This window comes from Chenopodium quinoa, unplaced genomic scaffold, assembly GCF_001683475.1.
Source record: "Chenopodium quinoa cultivar QQ74 unplaced genomic scaffold, ASM168347v1, whole genome shotgun sequence".
Lineage (NCBI taxonomy): Eukaryota > Viridiplantae > Streptophyta > Magnoliopsida > Caryophyllales > Amaranthaceae > Chenopodium > Chenopodium quinoa.
This window is the reverse complement of record NW_018743574.1, coordinates 3,407,014-3,422,727: the sequence shown is the minus strand read 5'-3', so window position 1 is coordinate 3,422,727 and position 15,714 is coordinate 3,407,014. Positions and strand designations below refer to the sequence as shown.

At 32.1% G+C, this 15,714-nt stretch overlaps 2 protein-coding genes across 2 annotated transcripts; one reads left to right on the top strand and one right to left on the bottom strand.

Annotated features, from left to right (window-relative positions):
- The first annotated feature begins 233 nt into the window (after window positions 1-233).
- On the top strand, window positions 234-884 carry LOC110681782. The gene has a single exon (XM_021857908.1). It carries the CDS (start codon window positions 234-236, stop codon window positions 882-884), a length of 651 nt encoding a protein of 216 aa, XP_021713600.1.
- Window positions 885-2,538: 1,654 nt separating this feature from the next.
- LOC110682092 (AP2-like ethylene-responsive transcription factor AIL6) lies at window positions 2,539-8,294 on the bottom strand. Its single transcript, XM_021858330.1, has 9 exons — window positions 7,516-8,294; window positions 6,746-7,409; window positions 6,567-6,649; window positions 4,297-4,305; window positions 4,080-4,168; window positions 3,900-3,973; window positions 3,758-3,808; window positions 3,583-3,659; window positions 2,539-3,486 (listed from the first exon to the last, which is right to left on the bottom strand). The coding sequence occupies exons 1-9, from the start codon at window positions 7,670-7,672 to the stop codon at window positions 2,999-3,001; spliced, it is 1,692 nt and encodes a 563-aa protein (XP_021714022.1). The 5' UTR covers window positions 7,673-8,294; the 3' UTR covers window positions 2,539-2,998.
- Between the last annotated feature and the right edge of the window lie 7,420 nt (window positions 8,295-15,714).

Genomic DNA, 15,714 nt, shown 5'->3' with positions numbered 1-15,714 from the left:
AAGGCGACATTAAATTAGCATTACTTCTTGAAAAGAATACGTTGCGATTTATTAAATGACAAACTTTTTTCATTTGTGAATTTACTTGTAGACTTAAGAAAGCCATGAAATCTAGCATGTAAAAAATCACAAATCACAACGATGCACCACAAAAAGTGAACAATTAAACAATAGCATACCTGAACACTCCACAAATCAGGCGCAACCAAATAGATTCTTTCCAAAAACCAAAGATGCAAATCATATCATCGGAAACAGCGATTCAGGTAGCTTTTCTAGCCCTAACCCTAGCAATCTTCTTCGTCATCTACAAACTTCCGAAAAAAGCCTTCTCGAAGCTTCGATCGAACAACCGCGCCGCCTCCCAATCAAGCCACCACTTCCTCAACGGCGCTCAACTCCTCAGCCGCGCTAGATCGGCGCGCAACCGCGCCACAGCCGAATCCTTCGCCAAAGACGCCATCGCAGAAGCTGACCGCGCAATCTCTCTCCTCCCGCGCGACGCCGCCGCGCTGATTCTTCGCGCCTTAGCGCTGGACGTTCTCGGCCGCCGTACTTCGGCGCTCCGATCAATCGACGCCGCGATCTCACCGCCGGCGGTGAAGTCGCTGTTAGGGAGAGAAAAAGGAGATGCGCTGGTGAAGCGAGCCGAGTTACAATTGGCGGTGAATCGGCGGCGAAGAGTTGACTCGGCTTTATCGGACCTTGTTGAAGCGATGAGTCTGACTCGGGATAATCCAAAGGGGTTTTGTTTATTGGGCCAGTGTTATGAGATTAAAGGGATGAAAGATGAGGCTTGTGAGGCCTTTCGCGAAGCCCTAAAGATTGAGCCCGAGTCCACTCAGGCCCGTCAATGTTTGGCCCGACTGAATTCATCAACATGATCCAGTTATTATCAACGTTATTTTGGCCTTGTTGTAATTTATTTTGATATATTTTCTGAGAATTATGTATTTTGTATGTTAGTTATTCAACATTTCAAATCATTTTGTCTTCTAACCATTTTTGTTTTTTGGTTTTTTGTTTTTTCAAAATCATATGATATATGTCATATAATGAATTAAAAATAGTTAAACTTATTAAATCATGATAAATTAAAAAACTAACAACTAAGGGTTTGTTTAGCATTGTTGCGGTTTTCAGTTTTTTGGTTTTTTGTATTTTAAAAGTGTATGATATATGTCATATAATGAATAAAAAATTAGTCAAACTTATTAAAATCATGCTAATTTTGAAAACTGGCAACAGAAAAGTGAAAACATATTTTTCTTGTTTTTGGTTTTTTGTTTTCAAAAAAACTAAAAACTCAAAACAAAAAAACAATGCCAAACAAGCTCTAAAATGTGAAAACACTTTTTTCTTATATTTGGTTTTTTGTTTTTAAAAAAAACATAAAATTGAAAACCAAAAACGATGTCAAATTATCCCTTAAGCTTTTGATGAGAATTCTACAGAGTAGAAAGCAACGAATTCATGTAAAAGATTTAATTTGCGATGGTGATATTTCCAATGGTGCAATGTTATTTGTACAATTGTATCCCCATTTTGACTTAGGATTGGTTAAAAGTTAAAATAAATTTAATACAGTTAAGTAGAAATAGGCCTTGATTTGCTTAAAATACTTTCAGACATGCAAATTATCTATGTGCTATCAATGTACGTAGTATGTGTGAAGTGTTATCAATGTTGCTGTTGGAAATAAGAGAAGACGGTCATTGATTAGATTTTCAAATGGGGCATTCATATTCAAGTACAAAAATCCAATAATCGTTTATACAGAAGATGATCGTTGATTAGAGTTTCAAGTAAGTCCTCTGTTAATGCTATGAGTCTGATAATCATAAATGAGCCGTGGATGTGTGCAAGCAGACAGTAATGGTGATAAATATAGTCATGTATAAGCCTTTGAGACGTGCAAGCTAGGGGTGAGCAAAAAATCAGGGTACCCTGAATCGGAATCGGAACCTGTTAGGAACCGCAGGTTCCGGAACCAGAACCTGTACAAGAGGTTCCGGTTTTGGGTAGCAAGCTGGAGAACCTGTTGTAATAGGTTCCGGTTCAGGTTCTCAATTTTTTGGAACCGGAACCTATAGGGTACCCTGTACCTAATAAAAGTATCACTTAATTTTAAATTATACACTAATTTTTACTCAATTTTTAAATAATAAATATCAAAATTACAATTATAAAAATATATATATTAAATTTGTTAGACAACTACTATTAGTTTGTCTTATTTGCAAGTTGCAAACATTATAAATTAGTGACCAACCAGTTTTTTATTAAAAATTCCGCGAAAAAGTTCGTGAGTATATTATAATACAGGGTACCCTGAATCGGAACCTACAGGTTCCGGTTCTGGTTCCTGGAATTTTTACAGGGTACCCTGTTATGCTCACCCCTAGTGCAAGCAGATAGTAATGGTGCAATATAAAGTCGTGTTACTCATGTATAAGCCTTAGAGGTTTGCAAGTGAAGACTAATGGTGAATATACAGCTTGTATGAGCCTTGAGGAGTGCAAGCGAAGACATTAATGGTGAAAAATATATGTAGTGCCATAAGAATAACTCGAAAAAAAATAAAACCTTTCCTTTTTTCTTTTTCTAGACGACATTTCTGCAAGACCTATTTTCATCAATCTCGCGATGCAGCTATTGAAAATAAAGCTAACTATACATACACAAAATTTCCAGTATATGCCTCTAATTTCTACCAACTTTCAAAATGAAACCCCAGAGTTCTATAACATCAGCCTTGTCAAAGGTTAATCACTAGTCACTACACTAGGAGGCTAAATGGGTCAGATTCTAAGATCAAAAGACAATGTTGGGTCAGCTGAGAACGAACGATAGGGAAAAACCTGTTAATAATAAGAGAGACATCTCTGGGATTCAAAATTAGCTTTTTCTTTGATCAATAGCACTAATTTAAGCTGAACTAATACCTAAAACCTTCTAAACTCTCAACCCCCCATTAGTAGATCACCTATTCACCTTGTTAATATGATTGATGAGGCCATATGTAAAACTCTGCAGGCGTCTGTGGCATCAGCGACATCATTGGAGCTACTGAAGACATCCCCACACCCGAACCATAAGCCTCAGGAGAAGCAACTGCCTGGTGGGATCCACCATTGGAATTCAGGTGATGGAACAGGTTCTGGTGGAAGATGGCTGTTGCGGCATCATATGGCACAGCACATGAAATGGGAGGAACAGATTGGATAGCAGCAAAGTTAATGGTGCTGCTTGTACCACCGCTACTCCCATTGCTTGAATGGGATTGTTGGTCTAGGCTGAGTGTTGGTTTCTGATCAGCTGCCTCTGTAGCAAGCTTCAAGCGCTTGGCAGCCCCACCGATAGGAAGATTGCTTTTAAGGATAGCCTCAACATCATAGCGATTCATCTCGAAGTTGGTGACTGCATTCACACCCCTGAACTTGATGGCAGCTATGTCATAGGCCTCGGCTGCTTCCTCTTCAGTTGCTGTCAATATATATTATCACAATTTGGGATTTAGATTCTTCAATAAGTTAAGGGAGATTAAAAACAGTATGGCACGCAAAAGGGATGGTAACATACCGAATGTTCCAAGATACAAATCTTTGTTGCCAGCAACACGGCCTATCCTTGCTTGCCATCTCCCTTGCTGATGATGCCTGCATATCAATAGACCATTTGTATATTTTGTTAAGTAGCTGAGAACATAATAAGCATGATATTACATACGAAAGAAATACATGACTAGTGTATGTACCTTGTGACACCCCGGTAAATAGATGCACCCCTAGAGAAACCACTACTTTTCCTAGAAAAATTTTAAAAAACAAAACCACATCAGTAATGCTAATTGTATAATCAACACCAAAATCAATAACAAAATATGGTTAGAGACCAACCTTCTGAGTGAAGCAATGAATTCTTGCTTAGTCACATGTTTCATATCTTCTAATTCTGTAGAATAATTAGATATCTGCATAGACACGAGAAATTACATCAGTAATCAGAATTTTTGACAAGTTCGAGTAGCTTTTTAGTCAAGTATAATTAGTATAGCTCGAATTCAAATTTCAAATTACCGGGAAGTTGGTGGTGGCAGTGGGGCCCCAGTACTTAAGAGCTGCCAAGTCGTATGACCTAGCTGCCTTTTCTTCTTTATCATACCCACCTGGACCATAATGCACAAATTTTCTATAAGTTTGCTTATCTTATCAACATGCTCTGCCAATTTTCACAACTTCATCCAATAATCTGAAATGAAGTAGTCAATGATAACACATTGATATAATAACTCACCTAAATAGACTGCAACATAAGGAAAGCCGATCATCAAAATTTCCGCGAACCATGTCAAAAAAAGGAAAACAGAATGTTAACATCTGAATAAACTTTTGTAGCAACCACACATACAATCCAGACAATATCAAGTCAATAGCAAAGTTTAAACAGCGAAGGACAGTAACTCAGAAGTCATACTCAAGTCATAATAATACTGATAAATAACAACATTTACATGTCCATACATAAAATAATTGCACCGTTTCTATTATATTAAGCAGTGCAACAGGAACTAACTGCGAATTCGCGGCACGTATTACCAACTTTGTCATACTGTCTCAAACACCACAGACCAAGTTCAGCAAAAAAATGAAATCAACAACAAATAATTTAACCACCCCACCAAAGTATTAACAAGTAAATTATAGTAAAAAGTGTATAAACTACAAAAAAGGTGCGGCCTAAATTGAGGGCTAGTGTTTTTTTTCAGTGCAGGACAATTTGGTGGCTTGGTCAAACCTACAAATTGGACTGCCTCAATCCAAACGGTGCATGAGAATAATAAAGTGAGGGAAAAAATTTAATAAAGCAAAAGCAAAGAAGTGGAGGGAAGGGAAGGAGGGTTAAATTTTAGCAGTTTGTGTTCAGACTTTGGTGTAAGAAAGTGAATGACAAAAAGCACCACGGCTAGGCTGGCCTTGTAAAACACTTTTGCCACCACAACTGTTTTTTTGCTTCTCTTTTCTTTACATGTGGAACCACTCTTCGGTCCCATCGCGATCGAGTCACAAAATTTTAAAACTTTAGATTACAACGAAATCAGCATCACACTAACATATCTCAGATTCTCAGTTACTGTAATCTGTAAACTAATTTTAGCCCTTAAACCAAATTTGGACGTTCTTTTCATTTCAATCGATAATCAATACATTAATTTTACCAAAATGCCCTTTTACATAAGTCCGGAATTCACACCCTCATCACCATGCTGAATAACGTTAGCACATCTAAAATATCCGACCACAAACCATAGCAAGTTTCACACAGAGGGAATACAACTATACAAGTTACGGGTTTTATTAGTAACTCACCAAGTAACAGGTTTTTACGTAGTACAAGTAGTACACAAGAGCCATTGTATTGCAAAATGGTACACAACAAGTAAGCAACATGTACATAAAATGTAGCAGCTGGCACGTATACAACTTTAGGTTACAACTTTTACTTTCGGCCTGACCAAAACACCACCAAAGCAAAATATCCAAAATAAAGGAAAATAAAAAAAAAATAATAATAATAAAGAGAGGAGAGAGAAATAGTTGTAAAAAACAAGAGATAGAGAAGACAGAAATGAAAGAAAGCAAGACCCAGATGAAAGCAGAGAGTAGCAAAATGGCGGCATATTTCTGACTGATGAGTTAAACAGTGAAATGAAAGCAAGGACTCAGACTCAGACTCAGACTGTTTAGTAGTACTAGTAGTAATACTGTACCAATAATATTCATATACACACCAAAGCTACCACTTACATCAAATCAATCATAATTTTCTGCTGTTATTTAAATAAAGTCTTTAACCTTTAGTTTTTATTCATTTTTAGATCCCTTCTCACTAGATTCTACTACTACAGTACTTATATTAATCATTCTTTTAGATTTTGAATTTGTACTCCACAATCAATTTCTAATCTCTTGTTATTATTGCATGTATCTTTATGTTTAATCACTTGATAATCAATTTAATTCAAATTTGGATAATATACAATACCTGTCACCTCATAATACAAGTGTAATAACGTATTCCGTATTAATTAGTATGCATTATTGGTCAAGCATTGAATACTGTTACAATAATTAACCTGTGCTTAATCTGTGAGCATTACCTACAATAATGACAATTATATACCAGTAATTAGGAATGAATTAGTCCACATTAATTGACCACTTAACAGATGTAATTCATTCCTAATTACCCATCATCTAGATAATTAATGCACTATTATTTGCTAATGTAACATATTACTGTAATGCACTACTACGAGCAAGTTTCGGAAAAAATAAACACAAAATAACATTACTCCGTAAATCCTTGACACGGTCTATAACAAAAATAGGTACAAACTGCTCCATATATTTAATCACTCGACATCAATAGCTACTAGTTAGTAAATTAATTAATATATAATCCAATAATAATTACTTTGTTCTTGACTACTTGAAGCAAGATGAATATAAAAAATAAAAAATAAAAAATAAAAAAGATTAATAAAATGAAGTGAGATTAATTACCTTGACGCCCTTTTCTTGCTTGCCCTTCTCTTCTACAGCTGTTATCCCATAGATGTGCTTCATATCTTCCAGTCCATCTATGCCTATTTTTTTTTAATAATTAAAAAAATTACCATTAGCAATTTAAGCAAGAAAATTAAATAAATATAATAATTTGAAGGGAAAAAAAAATGAAATACCTAGTAACACCTCTGTAAATGGAGGTCCTTTGACCAAAAGTATCAGAAATCTTCTTAATACTATTATCAGAATCAGCAGCAACAGTAACAATTGATTTATCTGTAGTTTGCGGAACTACAGAAAGCGACAAATTACCACCATTGTTGCTATTGCTATTGTTGTTAGTAGTAGTAGTAGCAGCACCACCACCAAAACTCGGAACCAAGTCGGTGTGAGTGGACTCAATAGAATGACCTAGAAACTCCGCCCCAAGATGAGTCGCCGCTGAGTCATCAACTTCAGAACCTGAGGTCCCAGAAAATGCACCTTGGTACCCTCCTGAAGAACCCATCGTTTTCAGATCCTGCTGATGTTGTTGCTGTTGTTGGTTGTTGAAATAATCAGCAACGGAGTTTTGTTGTTGTTGGTGGTGGTGGTGGTGGTGTGGTTCGTAAAGGTGAGTCAACTGAGAGGATGAGTCCTGAGTTGTTGACTCGTTTTGACTGTTGTACGACGCCGTATTGTTGTTATGATCACCGCCAAAGAAATCTTCGAGTTTTGGTACTGTGTTGTTGTACGACGCCGTATTGTGGTGGTGGTTGTTGTTGTTGTTATCGTCTATCTGTTGGTCCACCACATAGTCGGTGTACATTCCCATTCCTGCTCCTTTCTGATTCCCCCAATCTGTCCAAAATATAAAACATTATTGTAAAAATAATACGACATAATAATAATAATAATAATAATAATAATATGAAACGGAGGTAGTAATAATAACAATAACACGTACCGGTGGTGTAAAAGGGGTCGAGAAAGTAATGATGAGGAGAAGGGGAATTAATAGGAATCTGAGGATTATGAGTTTGATGAGAAGAAGCGAGCATTTCCATAGGAGAAAGAGAAAACGATAGCCAGTTGCTATTACTTGTTGCGGCTGCTGGTGCCATTGATTTGATCAACTCAAAACACGAAAAATAAAAATGTTGAAATGGTTGTTTATATTATAACATTCGCATTCAAAACTGTTACAGTCAAAGTAATGGGTTCCGAAGACTAACAATATATGTGTGTGTGTGTGTGAAACGATATGAACGAAGAGGTACGAAATGAAGAATAAATGACGAAAGGGGTGGGAGTGAATAAGTGATGAGTCAGGGGGAAAGGATGAAGGGGAGAAGGGGTAATTAATGTAACATGCAACGAATTGAATTAAACACAGCGTTTAAAGGGAGTGATGCATGGAATTAAGGAGAGAAAATGGAGTGTAGTGAGGAGAGAGAAAGAAAGGAAAGAGAGAGAAAGGAAGAGAGATGTGGAGGGTTATAAGGGGGTGAAGGGGCGGTTTGAGGTGCCAACCGGCGTTAGTCCAGAAAGACAGATACACACGCACATACGTTGCATAACCAACAACAGTATGTGACTGACTTCATTTTGGGGGTTTATTACTTTTATATTATTATCCGAGTTTGTTTATTTCATCTTATTTTATCAATACTTATTTTAATAGAGTATATCGAGTATAAACTAATTTAACTTTTTTAAAATTTAACTTTGTATGTTCTAACTTAATTTATCTGAACTTATTATATATGTTAATGCACAGAATATACAAATTATCATTTCGTTTTTAAAGATAGATAATCTTAAGACTTACTAATTCATATCGAAATAAGAACTACATAACATGTAATTAGTTTTTAAAACTAACATCAGTATGACATGTATGACTATTTTTTACTTTATGTATCTATATCACTCTTATTACCATTATCAAATAATCGTAATAATTTGACTTTGACAGTAATTAATTAAATTTTGGCCAGATATTTTTTCTAAATATATAAAAATCATTGTTAATGTCGTAGGATTAATCTCAATGTATATTTATTTTAAAAAAACACATATTTTAATTTAATACTTGTGCATAATTGCATACATTTAATGTCTAATTTGTACATTGGTGAAATTGAAACACATGTCAGTCAAACTATTAAAAGTATTCAAAAACGTTGATAGTACGACTTTAAAATTCTACAAACCGTAAAATGTAAATTGATAGAACATAATTGTGATTTGTGAATGTAAATTAACAATACTCCGTACTTACGAATGTAGACTGATAGAGTATAAAAACATATTATTGGGTCATCTATAAGCTTAAACTTTTGATTAAGATGGTCCACATTTTAAGCCTAAATGGCCTTATAGATTATAAAAATATATTCTTAAGCTTCAACCATAAGCTTAAACTTTTGATTAAGATGATCCACATTTTAAGCCCAACTTGCCTTATAGATTATAAAAATATATTCTTAGGCCTTACCCATAAGCTTAAACTTTTGGTTAAGATGATCCACATTTTAAGTCCAAATGGCCTTATAGAGTATAAAAATATATTCTTGGGCCTTAACCATAAGTTTAAGATTTTAGATGAGGTCCTCTAACATATATAAACTGGTACTAATAGTAATTGCAAACTAAGAAGTATCTCTTAGTTACTCAAATTGTATTATGGGTAGCTAGAAATAAAAAAAAATAATTAATTAGTTAATTAAATTAAAATTAAGAAGAAAAAAAAAAAGGAATGTGTAAATTTTATAAAGGATCAAAGATTTGAGGATGTGATTAGAAATGTTAAAATGACTTTAATTTAATTTGTGAAGGTAAGTTTGGTTTGGGTTAGATTAAAAAAGGGGTGAGGTAGGAGGTGTGGCTTTTTAGCTAGTGAGGGAGAGAGGGGGGCAGAAGTTTTGTCTGAAACAAACAAGGTCCCGAAAGATCCGGGCTCTGGCGGTAATCGGAGACTTTGTTTGCTTTCTCTTCCCTCTTTACTTTTTTTTTTTTTTAAAAAAAAAAAAAAATTAATCAAATGGTAATAAGATAAACAATTTTAGGTTAATTAAAGCTGTTTAGGTGAATAGGGTGAATAAATTACTACTTGAAGTTTAAAGTATACATGTTATTAGGCTTGAAAAAAAAAGTATACATGTTGTTATCATCAACAATTTTAATTGTATAATTGTAGCATAATTCTTATGTGATTACTGATGAATTGATGATTAGAGATAAAAAAAATGTTTTTGGTTGAATAGTCATTTATTGGGATAAATTACTAGCTACGTCTCTAAATGATTGTAAATCGAGGACACGTATAAGTGTAGCGGATTAATCAGTGTTATAACGGATTAATTACTAGCTTTATGAATAAGGGTCTGTTGTTATACGATTATTTTCAGTTCAATTCAACTCAACTCTAATAAGTTCAGTTCAGTTAAGATCTAATAAGTTCAGTTCAGTTCAGCTCTAATAAGCTTTGTTCTGTTCAGTTCAACTCCTAATTTTCTTCTATTATAAAATATTCATTTCATTTCAATTCAATTCAATTATGTTCTGTTCAATTCAATTCAGCTATAACAAGTTCAGTTCAACTCATTTCAATCAATGAGAACAGACCCTAAATCTCTCCACCGTAACCCTAAAATATAGTTTAGCATTAGTTTTAAACTTGGTAAGTTGCATAATAATTATAAATATCTCAATGTTCCAAATATTGTTTGTTCATCATCATTGATATCAATTACTCCTTTGATTATATTCAATTATAAAGTTTGTATTTAAATTATAATGTACTCAGCATTTTAAAAATACTTCCCATTTGTCAAGTTAGAGACAAATACAGATCTTAGCTTCTTCCTCTAACCTACCCTTCCCCTCCTATTAACCTCCCACTAGCTTGTAATACATACCTTGTGCAAATTCATTCAATTCTATAATTCAAGCAAATAGCTAGTGCATGTAAATTAAACTACTTAATTAATACGTCCAATTTAAAAGAATGCGGTATTTTAGTGTGCTTATTGTTATTTATTAATCAATTTATTAAAAACTCCATGATTTCTCCTTTTAAAGAAAATAAAAGCATGCATATAGCATATTTGTTGAAACAAAAAACAATTTTATTTTATTTTTTCAACTAGTGAAACTTAGTGCTTCATATTTGAATATTTTCCATACCTTTATTTGAATTAAATTGACAAAAAATGAATGTGTCCCGGTGTTTTGGGGACAATTCAACAAAATACACTTGTCTTTCATGCATACCTCTTTATCACCCTTTTGTTGTTAATCTTATCTCCGCAGTTGAGAAAGTGTATGAATAGTCAAGATTCAAAAGAGAAAAAAGAAACAAATAAAAGGCTAATTTTAACTGATCAATTTGTTTTGTTGCTTTCTCCTAGCTGTAAACTATCTTCCTATTGGTGTTTTCCATTTCCATGCTTCCAAATTTCATGCATTTTTTCAGACTCATCATCATAGTCCTCTCATTACTACGGAAATTAATGTAACAACTTATGTATACCTACATGAATAAATTAAAGAGTTAATTACAATAATTACAATTATATTCCTTCAATTAATTCGGATTTAGAGTCTGTTCCCTTCAACTTATATATTTTCAGTTCAGTTTAGTTCAATTTAGCTCATTTCAGTTCTTAATTTCCTTCACTCATAAAATATTCAGTTCACTTCAATTCAACTCTAATAAGTTTAGTTTAGTTCAATTCAGTCGAGTAAATCAGAACAGACCCTTCATAATCGCACTTTCAATATACTTACAACAAAACATTATATTTTTCAACATGATTTTAAAAGAGGTTAAAGTAGACAGAGCAACAATTATAGATGATGTACAATTTTTATTAGTGCATATTACACTATTTACGTCATTAGTAATCTAAAACATATAGATTAATCAATCAATGAATAAATCTGTTGGTTTTTCTAGTTGTGGAGACTCTTGTCTTATATGCACAAAGTAGAAAATTAGCAGCGAATTTTAGAGACAAAAACTTAACATGGGATGCAGATAAAAATCTTGCAGAAAACTTCAATTTTATTTTTATTTAGAAACTAATCACAGTTTTTGTCCGTTTATGTATAATAAATATAGATCATTTATCATGTACATTTTGATATTAATTCGTTACTTGTACTATAATTTCTCGATCTACCGACCTTCACTAGACCTATAGTAATTTAAAGTAAAAAGGGAAAAAGGACAATTAAAATAAATAATAGAGTTTGTGAACAAATTAACTATTCTAAGCATGGAAGAACAGTCAAAGCAATTAAAAATAGTAAGTAGATTAGCCTTTTGAGTTAACTTCTTTTCTTCCCTTTTTTTTGCTTTTTTGTTTTATCTTTAAGTAATTACTTAAAACAATAAGTATATTATTACTGTACTAATAGTAATGCTAGTACAAAATTTCTAAAGTTGTTAATCCATGCGTATCACTCTTTTTTTTACCAGCTCTGCAACAGCCTTAAGATGATAATATAGACAAAATAGCTATTTCAAGAGCCAAAATAGTCAATCTTAAGAATAATATGAACGCGTGTGTTTTAAGAAACTGTAATTTAAAATTAATTTGTAAGAATTTAGATCTATATGCATGTTTAATCAAATTAAAATAGACATGAATAATAATCATATTATTTGTAATAAACAAATCATTAAATTGTAATTAAGTAGTTTATTCCGTTAAATGAGAAAAGGTGAGAGTGAGGGATAGTTCAAGGCTAGTTGTTAAAACTTCCATCTTGATTTCAGGTAATTTTGAGATCGATTTTCATCACTCTCCCTTGTGTCTAATATTCCGTATAAAATTTAAATGTGAAAAAGTACTCCGTATTATTTTTGGGATGTAAGTTTGTTCATATATTATTATTTCATAACCTGCAAAGACCTGTTCGGAGGTTAAACTACAATAATTATCGTATGATGATAAAGATCAAGTAAATTTTAGCAGTAATGAGGATGAGAAAGGAAAAATAAATAAATAATAAAGTTCAACAAATTAAAGATTAAACAAATTTCCAAGAAAGACGAGCCATGTCAAACAAAAGTTTAGCAAAATCAAGTGAATTTCAGCAAAAATAAGTCGAATTTAACAAATAATATGTACACAGTTTAAACCAAGAAAAACAGTGTTACAATTTATCATAATATTTGAATTTAAATACTCCGTAGGTAGTTATATAGATTAACTTTATAAGAAGTCATCCACGCTAAATATCAAAGCAAATAAGTTGTACTCAAACAAATTTTAAAATCACATCAAGTGAGTCAATAAAACAAAGACGTTCACCCTCTCCGTGAATAACCTACCAAGTACCAAGGTAACATCCACTACATCAATTTAAAATAGCCGTTCGTATTTTCTAAATATAATTGGGCTAGCTGAAAGCAAAAGCATACTACTACATCTGTTCATCAAACGTAAAAAACAATCATCTCATGCAAAATTATACACAAGTACAGTAGATAATGAATGACATTAATAATAAAAGTAATTTTAAATAAAACTTCAAAATATATATATATATATATATATATATATATATATATATATATATATTTATTTTTAATGTGCAAAATATGACTTCCTGAATACCTTTTACTTATTTTTTTTTTTAAAAACCATCATAATGTTATTTGTTATGTTCCATATCAGTATGAAATTAAAGGATATAATGTCATCTTGTCCTGTTGGTACTATTAGATATCACAAAAGTATAACATATTACGTTTGTATAAAAAACTTTAATGTGCAAAATATGACTGCCTGAACACCTTTTACTTATTTTTTTTTTTTAAACCATTATAATGTTTTTTTATTTTTTTATTTTTTTTTTTGGTGAAGATTTACATAGTACTTGTAAATGTCATGATATACTTGATACTTCGTATATGTTTGCAACTCAATATTAAATATTGATTACGACTTCCTCAGTTTAGTAAGTAGTAACGTGCTCCCATCCAAGATCTTTTTTCCTGCTTCTTTTCAAGTCTTATTTGCTTATTTGGAAGTTCTTTGAACGCACAAATATATACCACTACTCCAAATTTTTTATTTTTTTTTAAAATTTTTTTTGACAGGACCAATACTCCACTATTGAATGTACCAAACTCCATCTAGTCATCTAGATGCACCAAGCATAACTTTAATTGTACTAGGTATTGCAAATATTTGTGAGTCATTCAAGACTTTTTCCCATTGTTACAATTTACTTACATTTTGCACTTTTTAATCAATACAAAATGTAGCAATATAATGTGTCTATATACAATTAGTGTAAAACACACAATAATACTTTCAACATTGGGTAGCAATTAATTAATTAAATTGTAACTAATTTCAACATTGTGTAGCAATTTGACAATCCATAATGCATGAACCAAAATGCTTACTTGTCCTATTACAAAAACAAAATAATGGCAAAATTTAGCCAATCTTTGCATAAAAACACCAATGAATGTCAAAAGTACAAGGTTGAAATATAGAGCAACAGTAACCGAAAAACCCGGGGAAACAGTAAACCTGGTCATCAGCATGAGGAGATCGTATAGTATAGCTTAGCTGCTGCTCAGAAACCTTAGATTTTCTTCATTATTATTTTACCTTTCTAATGATATAAACTCCCACTTTTATGGCGAAATGTATTTCTTGCAGAAACTCTGCATATAATATTTCACTAAAATTGGAGTACAAAATATTGTATTTTTATTTTTTAATATAAATAATATAGCCTTATTTTCCTCATTTTTGCTCCCTTACTTTTACAGTTTCCACTTATCGTTTAAAGTTGCCAACTTAAATTTTGTACTATTCTTTTTTTTTTTTTTTGTGATTGATTTCAAATTTGATTATTGTTATATACGGGTCTGAATCGCACCCGCAATCAAGAGAGAAAGTCCATTTAATAAGACCGAGGTTCCATCCCAAAACCATATGGCTATGCTATGGAAGGAGTAGCCTCTTCGCTCTTTCCTTTTCAATTAATGTGAAACACTTAAATGTGGTAATACTTGATAGGTGTATTTTTCAACAGATCATTTTTTGAATTTGGAAATGTTTAAAATAATTTTGGACCATCTGCTTTGTATTGGTTTGTTTGTCCGTTAAAAGTTTTCAATTCTTATCTTTTTTATTGCTTCCGAAAGGGACATTGGATTTTACTCTTAACAATTTGGAATTGATAGAGTTTGGATAACAAACAAGACAAGAAAATACACGAAGTAAATAAAATGCTAGTCCATTTTTAGAAGCTTGATGAATCACCTTTTCAAATGATATGAATATATGATATATGAAAACCTTTGATAAACAAAAGTGATAAATGTAACTAAAAAATCACGTACAAAATTAAAATATAGATAAGATCATAGTAGACCAGAAAAAATTCACAATGAATAACTAGAATATTAATCTTATATTCTATCAATACTAATACTTGCATGCACTAATACTATTTAACTAGATGAAGCCCGTGCGATGCACGGTTTGTTAATTTTTTAAATACTTGTAATTTTTTTTATATATATATTTATGTGCTAAAATTTGTTATATATTTAGATAAAATTTCTGATATCAAAAGATAATATTTTATATTTAATTAATTTAAACTGGAAAATCTCATTCGCTAATTTTGCTTATGTGTCATTTAAATTATTTAATTCTAAAATAAATTAATAATCTCGTATTTAATTGGTTACTACTAAAATTTATTATCTTACGTGGCGCACTGAAAAAATTAAGTCTTACATTTTATATTTAATTAATTTAAACTGGAAAATCTCATTAGCCAATTTTGCTTATGTGTCATTTAAATTATTTAATTCTAAAATAAATTAATAATCTCGTATTTAATTGGTTACCACTAAAATTTATTATCTTATGTGACGCACTGAAAAAATTAAGTCCTACATGGCTCTCTAAAAACTCGAGAAAAAACTCCCCTTTATATATATATATATATATTAGATTTAAAACCCGATACAACACCAACGCACCAAACATGTGGAAATGGTATTTATTTTATTCGAGAAAAAAGGTTGCTTTGGGACAAGTTCGGGTTCTACATATTTTGTCTAGATATCAATTCGTAGATTTTTTCACTAAAGGCCTACCACGAGAAGTATTTCTGG